General features: G+C 36.5%; 1 protein-coding gene across 1 annotated transcript; it reads right to left on the bottom strand.

Moving 5' to 3' along the window:
* On the bottom strand, positions 7,173-9,019 carry LOC109834419 (probable polyol transporter 6). The gene is made up of 2 exons (XM_020402431.1): positions 8,822-9,019; positions 7,173-8,719 (listed from the first exon to the last, which is right to left on the bottom strand). Exons 1-2 carry the CDS (start codon positions 8,922-8,924, stop codon positions 7,344-7,346), a joined length of 1,479 nt encoding a protein of 492 aa, XP_020258020.1. The 5' UTR covers positions 8,925-9,019; the 3' UTR covers positions 7,173-7,343.

Raw genomic sequence — 13,024 nt, 5'->3', positions numbered from 1 at the left:
GACACTTCTTTCATAAATGATATATTAATATGTGTTCTCATTGTCTTGTTTGTATGTGAGTTATGTTTAGCATATCTTTCATTTATGCTTACTCACATGTTATTGTCATGATCCTTTATTGCATATATTTTATATGGCATTTTGATAGGGGGAGCTAATCCCTATACTTGTTTTATACTCACCTATGCATATTGATAGGGAGAGCTTTCGCTCTCTTCATTCTTTTGTTCCCTTTTTGATGTTGTCAAAGGGGGAGAAATATTGTGAGTATACATTTCCTTGTTTATATGCATGTGAATTATAATTTATATATTCATTTTCTTTCATGCATATATCCTTTTTGTAAATTGTTTGTCATCATAAAAAAGGGGGAGATTGTTGGCCTTCTTGTTTTGATGATGATTTAACAAGCAATTTACATCTAATATTATTTGTCTAGTGTTTGTATTTTGTTATTTATTGTAGACAAATAATAAGTTGGAGGATGGATGGAATATAGCTTCAACGATCATATCCAATTGAGGTTGGCGGAATAGTGGAGTGAAGCAATGTACATTCAAGTTAAAGATACAAGTTTAAGCTTCTTCCGCAAGTGTACCAAGTTAAGCTACAATGAAGATCAAGATCAAGCTTGGGTGTATTTAGTTTAGATTTATATTATGTGTGTTAAGTACTCAAAGCTCAATTTTCTATACACACACATGTATTGGTTTCCATGTATATATATAGTTATATATATATATATACATATATGTTTTGGTTTGATAGTTTTCAAGTTTTACTATGAAACAATTGAATACAATTGGAAAACATATTTTTGTTTCATACTTATATGCATTTATATGATTTCATCAATATCAATTTTATTTAGTTCCATGAAATCATGTTTTAGTGCATTATATGTGTATTTTTATAAAATACTATATTCATTGTTTATAGACTTCATAACAATAGTATACATCCTTCTTCAAGTCTATAAAATCATTTTGTATTGTTTCAAAACATGGTTAAGCTAAAATGTCAAAACTCATGTGTTCACATTTTCATGTTTTGGACTATTTTGCAAAATGATGATATTTTTTATTTGGAAAGTCCTTTTTGAAAACCAGTTTTTGTAGCATGTGTATTATCATGTCTACAATCATTTCCTAAAGTTTAATATTTTTCTAAATTTATTTGATATTTTTAAATAGGCTTTTAAAATCAGAAATCTGTTTCAAAACTGTCAATTTTATATATCAGTTTGCGGTCGACCGCCACGGTCAACCGCGCCTATGTTTTTATCTTAGTGGGCAGCAGAAACTTTCACGGTCGACCGTGACGATCGACCATCAAGCTGAAAATTCTCACGGTCGACCGTCACGGTCGACCGTCGAACTCTCTGGAAGTTTTCTCTGCTTTGATGACCTTCACGGTCGACCACCACGGTCGACTACCGCACTGTCAAATCTGCTCCAACGGCTAGTTTCCAAAGCCGTTGTTGAGCTGGTTTTTTTGTCTTTTCTTGGTTTTCTCTTAGCTTTGGGGTTTCATATAAATACCCCATTATACCTCAGTTCTTATAGCAATCCAAGAAATCTTTTATACAAGTTTTAAAAGAATTTAAGTTTGGTTTTAAGTTTGTTTAAGGGTTTGGTTTGTGAAGAATTCTACAAGAGGAAGTGGAGATTAATTCATTGATATTTGAGCTTCAAATCCATCTCTCTCTCTCTTGTCATTTATTGGAGAAGTTTTCTAAACTCTATCTAGCTTTACATGTTGCTTAGTTATTTGATTATCATTCTTTAAAGCTAGTTTTTATATTGAGTTTAGATTTGATTTTATTTTCTCATTGCTTACACACACAACCATTGAGCTTATTGTATTTACATTCATTGTATAATTAGGTTGTGGGGAGTTGTAACAATTGAGAGTGAGCGTAATTGTGTTCTCATCTTTTGTAGAGAACAAATTTATTATTTGTTATAATTGTGAGATTGTAAAGTTTTCGGTTAGCTAGAAAACCGAGTGTGAGGAGTGGACGTTGATCGGTGAACGTTGAAAATTGACATTGTGAGTGATTGTGTACGTTGATCGGTGAGCGTTAAAAACCGACATAGTGTGGTTATAAACGTTATTCGGGTGAACGTAGAAAACCCAATCGTGATAGTGGATTTCTCCTCGGGAGTGGGGAGCGGAGACGTAGGACGGAAGGTCCGAACTCCGTGATCATTTGCTTGTGTTTGAGTTTACTTTGGCGTTTCATTTGTGCTTAGTGTTCATTACATTCTTGTCGCCATCATAAATTTCTCTATCACATTTGTAGATTGTTTATTTTACCCTTGTGTTAGTTTATATATCCTTGCATATATTTCATAGTAATTTGTAGATTGTTTATTTTACCCTTGTGTTAGTTTATATATCCTTGCATATATTTCATAGTATATCTCATTGCTAGGATATATTCATTTGCTCATATTGCTTATTCTTACTTATAACATATTGTATATCTATCTTGCAAGAAGAATAGTTTGAATTAGTTTTAATTGGCATAAAATCAAATTAGATTAGCATAAGACCCTAATCACCCACCCTCTTGGGTCTAACAGCGGCGACGGTGAGAAGAAATGAGAGAGAGGAGGAGGAGAGAGGAAGAGAGAGAACGAAGAGAGAGAATATGAAGATGGGGCGGTGGGGTTCACATGAAAATTATATATTTATATATATATATTTATTTCTTATGGAATAGTTAGGCAGTTAGATAGTTAAATGAAATAATTAATATACATTTTGAGAATCAAAAATATAGAAAAATTATCTTACAAATAAACATACTATTATTACAATACACAGATAATACACAATAGTAAAAATAATACAACAATTGTACAATTAAACGCAGAATAATTTAATAAAGAATATAATTATTTATATTTAAAATCAAATAATTATGGAAATTTATATTATACAATAAAACGTACCAGTTTTATTACTAATTACAACAAATATATGTAAATAATAGATAATTATAAAAAATTTATACAAAATAAATCTTAATAATTAAGGAAAAATTGCTTCAAGCGGCCCCAATTTATATTTTCAATATGCTCTAGCCCCAACTTTCAAACATGTGCTGCAGCCCCACCTTTTTCGAAAAAATTATTAAAAGCCCATTTCCCAAGTAGTTCTATGCCAAATTTATACACAATACCATTTACCCTCCCCTACCACCCTTCCTTCCTCCTCTGTTCCCCCTTCGCCTCCGACTGCGCGCCCGCTCCCTCCCCTCCCCCCTAACACCCTCTCCCCCCCCACCCGCCTCCCTCCCCCTACACCTCCCCCCCGCCTCCCTCCCACAACCCCCCCCGCCTCCCCCCTACAGCTCCCTCCTCCTCCTCACCGCCTCCCTCCCACGCTGCACCTCCCTCGCCTCCCCCCCGTCTCCCTCCCCCGATGCACCTCCTTCCTCCTCCTTCGGTCCCCATTTGCCCCTTCCCCGCTCCGTCTCCAGCGCGTCCTGAGGAACTTCGCGTGGTCACATTAATGTTAACTCTTTTTCTGTAACATGTTAACTCTTTTCTGTAACATGTTAACTCTTTTCTATTAACTGTTAACTCTTTTCTGTAACATGTTAAGTCTTACAGCTAACATGTTAGCTGTAAGAGTTAACATGTTAGTTGTTAGAGTTAACATGTTCGCTGTAAGAGTTAACATGTTAGCTGTAAGAATTAACATGTTATGTATAAGAGTTAACATGTTACAGAAAAAAGTTAACATTTTACAGAAAAGAGTTAACATGTTATAGAAAAGAGTTAACATTTTACAGAAAAGAGTTAACATGTTACGAAAAGAGTTAACATGTTACAGAAAAGAGTTAACATTTTACAGAAAAGAGTTAACATCCACTGACATAAGAAAGAGGAGGGTAAATTCGGAATTTAAATCAGCTGATATGTCTAATCATGAGCTGGCATGTCTAATCAAGTGCTGAAATGAGCTGGAATCATGATGGAGGGGCTTGGCCATATTTTTTCAAAAAGGAGGGGCTAAAGAACATTAAAAAAAGTAGGAGGGGCTAGAGCATATTGAAAATATAAATTTTGGGCCTAGAAGCAATTTTTCCTAATAATAATACAACATATTATATGAAATAACACATTATAGTAATAATAATACAGCGTTTATTTAAAATGATACGTGATAGTATCGATAACATAACGGATTAATTCCAGGAATTTTTACTACACTAAGTTAATTTATAAATATCAAAATTATTTAAATAAATAGAAATTTTGGACTTTTAAATCATAGAAAATTCTAAAAAATGAGAAAAATACAAATACTCTTTTAAAAATAATAATTAAATATTTTAAATTATCAAAAAATTATTGTAACTAGTATCAAAATTTCACGGTCATTACACATGACCTCGTCCTTAGTCGAATAATCATTCACGATCTCTATTTCGATCTTGATTTTCATGGCTACATTGGTACTGTCTCCTACGCCCTTGCTTGAAATTTGAGCCACTTCGAAAAGAGCATCTGCCTCTGTAGCCTCCACGTCCTCTTCGACTATCTTATTTGATAGTCATCTTACTCTACAAGGCTTTCTCTAGATTCTCCGCTTGATTTGAACTAATGTTTATATCTTGTTCATAAGTTTGCAGAGAACCTTGCAATTCATCAATAGAAACTTCGAAAAGATCTTTAGACTCTTGTACTACCGGAATAATATATTTAAATTTAGAGTCTAAAGTCCTAAGTATCTTCTCCATAATTCTTACATCATTAATTTCTTCTCCATTTCTCTTTATTTGATTAGTTATCGTTTGAACTCTACTAAAATAGTCTGATATTGATTCTGTAGCTTTCATCTTCAAATTTTCAAATTCAACTCTTATTGCTTGGAGGCGTACATTATGGCTCTTTCTGCACCTTGATAGGATTTTTGTAAAATTTCTCATGCTTCTTTAGAAGATAGTTCGTTGGAAATCTTCTCAAACGTTGATTCATCTATACTTTGGAATATTAGGAACAAAGCATTTTTGTCTCTTTTTCTGACCTCCTTCAGTTCACTCTTCTGTGTGCCGGTGAGAGTTGCTTGTGCTGCAGGCGACTCCGGTTCAGTGTAGTCATTCTCTACAAGCTCCCACAAGTCTTGCGAGCCGAGCAATACTTTTATCTGGATACTCCAGTTGTCATAATTGGTCATTATTAGTTTCAGAATTTGTAGCTGGATCATGTTCGCCATCTCGTACACGAGCGCCTTCGATTGGCTTAGTTAGATCAAACCTTGCTCTGATACCACTTTGATGGAATTTGAAGAATACAACCATCTAAAGAAAGGAAACTTTTATTAATAGAACACTAGAGAGTACAATACTTGTTCTTACAAGAGCACCTCACTTTCACACAACTCTTTTATTTTGGTGAACACTCACACAAGCCTACACTACACACACAAGCTTTCAAGCTTACTTCTTGCTTGCTTGCACAAATGAGAGCCCAAGACCCCTATTTATAGTTGCTTAAGAGGGCTAGGAAGTGTGTGGAAGAATCAATCCTAGCCATACATTATTACCATATTCTACACACTTCTCCTAAAAGATCTTCTTTCTACATCCTTCTATAATTTTCTCTTAAAAATATATTTCTTCCACATTTGTTGAGAAGCTTCCATTGTCTTGGGCTTAGATGAAATGGATTTGGGCCTTTATTTTCCCTAGGCGGAAAATAGATTGAGCTTTGAAATGGGCTGGTGTTGATCTTCAACAGTTATCTAGTAATAGTATGGAAAGATACGATATGGTTGTAGCTATCTGATGATAGTGTTGATAGAGAAGGGGAGGGCTAGCCGGAAAGAGCTTGCCAAGAAGAGTTGGTTGAGGGAGTTTGCCTGAAACTCGTCGTATGGGGAAGCATGACTAGGAGAGCTGGCCGGTGGAGGAAGCATGGCCAGGGAGCTGTTGGTCGGGGAGAGCCCAACCCTAGGAGTTGTTGGCCAAGGGTGCTGGTTGGCGAGAGCTCAATTGGAACAGTGCTAGCCGAGGGTGCTGGTTTGCGGGGGAGCTTTGCCAAGAATGCCGATCGTGTCAGTCTAGTTGACATTAATTTGAAGTGTCGGCCTCAGAGACTCGCAGTAGTCTTGTTCCAAATGCCTGACGATGGAGCTTGGTGGTGGCCAATAGATATGGGAAAGGGCAGGCGATGAAGGTCATGGGTTTGGTCAAAGCATGGTACGAGCTAGTGGCGGAATGTTGAAGGTTACTTGGGTGCATTCCAGCAAACTTTATCTTTGCGCTTCCCCTCAGAGACTTCTACCCCAACTTTGATCACACTATCACAACTTCAACCATCAATCTCGCTCACCATCGCAACATATCCTAGGATAACCGTATTCCTTGCTAGCTCACCACCACAATGCTACTGCACTAAATTCTAACCTCAATCCACATCATCACTGCCCTCACATTCTGTTTCATCCTCTTTGCAACCACGAAAGTCTAGCGCCACTATCGCTGGATGCTTCAACCTGTAGCCAATTGCATCATTGTCACTTGGACGCTAGTCTCTAAACCACAACCACTATCACGTCTCCTCTTGTCCTCGCTACCACTTCGCCGCTGCTATAGGCCCAAAGCTCACAAACCTATTACGCCATCCATCCACTGCAATCAACATTATTTCATTCATTACATAGATAGTTTTTATTTACAAGAGGAAGAGGAGTGGCTACTATATATCCTATGCAATGTGAGACTAAAAGAAAAAAGTACAAACGTGCCTATCGACTATATTTAACAACCATGACCTCATTCTTTCTCTCAACACCTTCGAACTTCACATTAAGTTTTATCCTCCCTTCAGCTATAACTTAGGCTCTGATACAACTTGTTAGTAAGTAGTTAGACTTATTCTGGCATTGATTGGTCTGAAAGGGTTACATAACATTAACTTAAAAAGTTTAAACTATTAGGTATTTAGTTTTGATGATAGCTCAAATGCTCAATTATAATTATTCCGATGTGAGATTGTATTCATAATGAGGCGTAACTGTCTGCTTTTTAACTTACAATGCAGGAAATACTTATTACTATTTGTATATTTACTATTATTCTTTTATCATTGAAAACTATATTCTGACAAAGAATTCCAGAAGTAAACACATAATAAATGCACATCACTATGAAATTAAAAAAAAAAAAGAATCTCGCATTAACCAAGTCCTATAGCTAACAAACATAACAGTGATAACATTTTTCATCTATTACAGTTCAACCTCCCCTAACATATACAAGTACATTGGAAACGATAATGGGCTTTCTTACTTATCCACCATTCCACAACTAGTCCGGGCCCTCGTCACGTTTCCTCTAATTCCACCGCCTTATCATTAGAAGACCCCTCTTTGCGAAAGATACCCTCAATTTCCTCCAATGGCACCCCTCTAGTCTCCGGACAAAAGAAGAAGAAAAAGAACCAAGCAAAAACTGCAATCCCTGAAAACATAAAGAAGCTTCCCCCAATAGTAATAGCCTTGTACAAAGATATAAAGGTCATGGATATGATCCCATTCATCACCCTGTTCACTGCCACCCCCAAGCTAGCTCCTTGGGCCCTCAACCTCAAAGGAAAAATCTCAGAGCTGTAAACCCAAGTAATTGGGCCAAGCCCAATAGAAAAGAATGCAACGTTAGACAATAAGCAGGAAATGGACAAAGCGATGGCCCATTTATGGTTATGGGCCACCATCGTAAGCCCAAGCCCTAAGCCCGATAGCGACACGAACATCCCGAATAAACTCGTCAGTAAGAGCGGCCTCCTCCCGAGCTTGTCCAACAACAGAGACGCTACCAATATGAAGGATGTTTTGGTCGCCCCGACGCCCACCGTTGCGAGCAACAGCTTTTTCTTTGTAGTTACACCTGCCATGTGGAATATTCTAGGGCTGTACAGCACGACTGCCTCGATACCGGTGGCGTGCTCGAAGAAATGTATGCCAGTCGCCGCGACCAATATTCGCCTCACCGACGGCGTAGGCCTTAGATAGAGCTCCTTCCAGACGCCTTCGCCTTTGGCATTCGTCGTTCGACAAGTTATAACGTCGTTGCTGTCGCTGACTATGCCAGCGGCATCCTTGATCTCCGATATTCTTGCTTCTGCTTCTTCCTTGGAGTTGGATACTTTTAGCAGCACTTCTCGTGCGTCCTTTACCCGTCCTTGGATTACGAGCCACCTCGGTGATTCTGGCATTGCCAGAATCCCGATGGCAAGGGCTAGGGAAGGAAGAGCAGCGATGCCAAGCATTGCCCGCCAGCCATATTTTAAAGGAAGCTTAGCGAAGAAATAGTTAGACACGTATCCGAGCAAGATGCCGATGCTGATGCAAATTTCCGGTAGCGACGTGAGAAATCCCCGAGAGGAGGGCGATGAGATCTCAGTCGCATAGACGGGAGCGATCACCAGGGCGTAGCCCACTCCGATGCCAGCAACGCAACGACCGGTCATTAGGATCGCGTAGGATGGAGATATCCCCATGAGGATTGAGCCGACGAAGAAAATCGTTGAGGCGAGGATAATGGTGTATCTGCGGCCGATCCAATCGGAGGTCCTACCGGCGAGTAATGAGCCCACGAGAGCACAGAGGTTCAGGATGCCGGCTAGGACTTCTACCTGTACGTCGTTGATCTTGAGATCTTCTTTGATGAAAAGCATTGCTCCACTCATAACTCCCGTGTCTACGCCGAAGCTAAAAAATATTAAAAAATAATACAGGAACAAAACAACATTCCGCTTTGAAAAAAATATAATTTATAAAAGAAGATATGGGAAGAAGTCACCATAGCCCATGAGAATGGAGATCAATGAAGCTATGATAGAACAAGCAAAAGCATACTTGTTCCATCTTTTGCTTTCTCCTCCTCCTCTGCGAGCTCTTTCCATTGAATCTAACAGTGTATGAATGAATTAGTCTTTATCCTTGGTGGATAAAAAAGTGGATTATATCCTAAAAGAACCAAGAGGATAAGGTAACTAATCCTAGCATTTCAATGGCTAGATGGCTTCTTGTACGATCCGTTTTATAAGCGACGATTCGAAATCTTAGGCTGACTAAACTTTATCCATTAATTCCAATGAAAACGGGTAGACGTACAGGTGGAATTTTGTAGCTGGTGTAGGCGGGCAGGTTTAGGCTGTGTAACAGAAAATATCAGGGGAGGAGATTTATTAGGTTAGGTTCTGATCTAAATCTTTTTAATACTTGTTTTTGTTGGAAAAGCTGAAATTAGGATTGTCTTTTAGTCCGAGGATGAACATATATATTTACACTTGTTTTTGTTGGAAAAACTGAAATTAGGCTCGTCTTTTAGTCAGAGGATGAACATATATATTTACACTTGTTTTTGTTGGAAAAACTGAAATTAGGCATATATACAATTGAGGTAGGGCATGCGCTCTTATTTTGAAACGGAGGATTGCTTCGTTACTCCAAAATTTGGGGTTTTTATAATTTTAAAATGGTAGAAAAGTTCAAAATAGACTGAAAAATGAAAAGGATATTAAACAAGGTCTTGCATTTTGTGATATTATAGGGCGTATAATTATCTTTTACTTGATCAAACCTTATGACATAGTCCACTAAACAATGAGCTAGGGTGCCTTAGCTTACCTTTGGGAGGATTATCTTTTGATGGGTCATAATCTACCCATTTACCACCCACTCTACTATTGAAATAGATTATAATCCACTAGATTTACTAAACACTTGGATCATAATCCATTTATCGATCATAATCCATTTTTTCACGAACATGCTCCTGTTTGTTAGATGGAACAGATTTGTAAAAGTAAATAGAGCAACCAGATTTGTAAATTTATTAATTGGTTTGCAGTTTTGTAATTAAAAAATATAAATAGACTTGCATCTACAATCAATTTAGTAGGAGGAAAAGCTACAAGCTTCAAAAAGAAAATTAAAAAAATAAAAATAATTTCACCTCATCAAATTAAATCTTTTTACATCCAAATAGAAAACCACCTACATCAAGGTTTCCTTATATCAAAAAATTATACAGCTTTGCACTAATTTCTTTTCAACCAAACACTAAATTTGTATTGAAAATATATTTCCTACAATATAACTGCAGATATCCAAACAACGAATTTAAAATTGATTTGCTACAATATTTGCTACAATTTATTTGTGCAACAAATCAAATAGCATCTAAATCCCTTTTCTATTTTACTTTTTTGTATTATTTGATTTATGATTTTTTTTTATGTTGGCATGAACTTCGATCTTACAGCACTTGAAAATTATTAACTGTGCGATCAAATGACTTTATTTAATTTAATTAACTTAAGAGATAGTTATCCAAAAATGTAATTGTCAAATCTAAATATCATGTAGTTTCACAAAAAAGTATTTGTATACCCTAAGTTATAAAACAGAGCAAATATATAACCTAACTTATAAAAACTGTGCATGTTGTTATAGCCTTTTGCTAGTTGGCCATGAGAATATTCCTTAGGAAGTTCCCACATGCTGGTCATATGTCTATTTAAAATGTTATCTATTCTCATTGATTTGTATTAATTACAACTTTCTATCTTAACGATTATATTTGTTGAAGGGTGATGTCGTCTTTTTGGGTAAAATTTAACTGTGTTTATGAAATTTAGACGACGGACAACAAAGTATATATTTACTCTATGTTTTGTAACTTAAAGTATATAAGTGTTTTTTTAACTATAGGGTTTTTAAGTGCAATGAATCCTAAATTTTATCTAAAGTTTGTATCTTTATATCTTGGCAGTTAAAGATATTTCATGCTTCCACTATTGTCACTTAATTTGAACCAACCCTATTAGAAAATTAATTCAACTCATATTTGATTATGCACAGGTTGGATTGGAGGGAAATGCTCTAAGAAGATGTTTAGGTTACTAGTTGAAATGAATAGGACTAGGAAAAGGGTGTGTTTTATGGACTCCTTCCTAATCTATAAAAATTTTGAGGATAAATTTGTGTTGTCATAAAATGCTTTGAAGTCCCTTTTTCTACCTTTCTATGTGTATTTCATAACATGAAAATATAGAATCCAACTTTATAAAAACTAACTAATTCCTATTATTTTGTTTGGTTTGGAATGAGAAAATTTTGGAAAAAATTGTTGACAACACCATAGGTAAATTTACTGTAAGACCTCGTTGATTTTGATAATTCATATATGTGGATATTAGTGAAACGCAATATTCAATATGTGAAAAATATCTTCATGGCATGGTTGTGCATGAAATCTAGCATTTTTGAGCTTATGAGAATGTATATACGCATTAGTTATGAGGTTGAGTTTGCAAATTTGCAAATCATAGACATCAGAGTCAAAGAACTCAGTTTTCAGCTCATGAGTCGACCCATGACTGTCATGAGTCGACTCATGATATCATCTCCCGTTGTCATAAGTCTCTGCTAAGTAGACTCATTATATTATGAGTCGACCCATAAGCCATGAGTCATGAGTCGACTCACGACTGAGCATGAGTCGACTCATCGAGGGTTTTCCAGTTTTACGGTTCGGGTCAGTTTGGGGTATCGGGTCGGGTTTGACTGTTTATATATATGCTCCTCTACCCGAAAATACTTCAATTCATCATTTCTCCCCAGAAACCCTAGTCCCCCTCTCTCCTCTCTCAAACCCTAGGTGTTCTTGGTTATTTTGGGACGTTCCAAAGGATTTTTCAGCAGTTTCTTTTGGATTTCAGCGAAGGGAATCGTTCTTCATCACATCTGAGGCGAGTAACATCTCGCCCAATCTCTCTCCCATGCTTTTATGAATTTATAAATGTTTCATGAGTTTTATTGAGCCTAAGACATATTTTCAAATATAAAACGATGTTCTTATTAGTGTAAATGCTAAAGATCATATGTTTCAGATTCCAACAAGTTTTGATGAAAACCCAGATCTGGGAATTTATTTAAAGAAATAAAGATATGAGTTTTATTTTGATTAAATGCTCTTTTTCATGTTTAGGGGTTAAATGTTAGGTTTAACATGCAAGTAATCATTTCTCATGCTATGTATGAATTCATTCACTGCCTCATAGTTTAGAATTGATAGTTAGGGAGGCGTAGATCAGTATAGTGGAAGTATGGAAAGATGTAGATCAGTGTAATGGAAGGATGGATCGATTTGGCGAATTTAACTTGTGATATATGCAGATTTCAGCCCGTAAGTCGACTCACGACTCATCACGAGTCGACTCAACAGGTTGAGTCGACCCATGACTGTCATGAGTCGACTCACGAAGTCTAGTTGTGTTGCCTTTTTACTTCTGCTGAGTCGACTCGTCAGTATACGAGTCGACCCATAAGTCATGAGTCGACCCACGACTGTCATGAGTCGACTCATGAAATCCTTTCCTGCTATTATTTGTGTTCTGCTGAGTCGACTCATATTGAGCACGAGTCGACTCATCGCAGTATTTTCTTTCTGTTTCGTCTCGTGCTACGTCTAAAGAACATCTGCTGTATATAATATATATATATATAATAGTATACTATATATATATATATATATATTATATATATATATATATAAATATATATATATATATATATATATATATATATATATATTATATATATATATATAATATAATATATATAATATAATACACATACATAAGTATGTATGTATACAGTGTTTAATATAAGGGTACTATCTACCATGTTTGGACTGAGGAGTGCCTGGTTTATTGAGTATTTATCTGCAATGAATATGATTTCACTATACATATGAGATGACCTTTCGGACACAAGTAAGTTAGTACAGTAGGGTAAGTACGGGAATATGGCTGCATACTTTCTTATACTCAGTCCTCGTGTTGGACAAGCATACCTTTTAGTCCTCGTGTTGACACCCCTTTCCACTTAGTCCTCGTGTTGGACATGCATTGCTATTAAATCCTCGTGTGGATATGCATTACCATCCAGTCCATGCGTTGGACAACGGTCACATCCGGTCCATGCGTTGGACAAT

Source organism: Asparagus officinalis, chromosome 3 (genome assembly GCF_001876935.1).
Source record: "Asparagus officinalis chromosome 3, Aspof.V1, whole genome shotgun sequence".
NCBI classification, from domain to species: domain Eukaryota; kingdom Viridiplantae; phylum Streptophyta; class Magnoliopsida; order Asparagales; family Asparagaceae; genus Asparagus; species Asparagus officinalis.
This window is presented reverse-complemented; position numbering and strand designations above follow the sequence as displayed.

Bases quoted from the DNA above. Each gene is read 5' to 3' on its own strand.
- LOC109834419 (XM_020402431.1), bottom strand. From the start codon at position 8,924: ATGGAAAGAGCTCGCAGAGGAGGAGGAGAAAGCAAAAGATGGAACAAG. The intron at 8,720-8,821 runs GTGACTTCTTCC...GCTTCGGCGTAG, and splicing joins CTCCATTCTCATGGGCTATG to ACACGGGAGTTATGAGTGGA.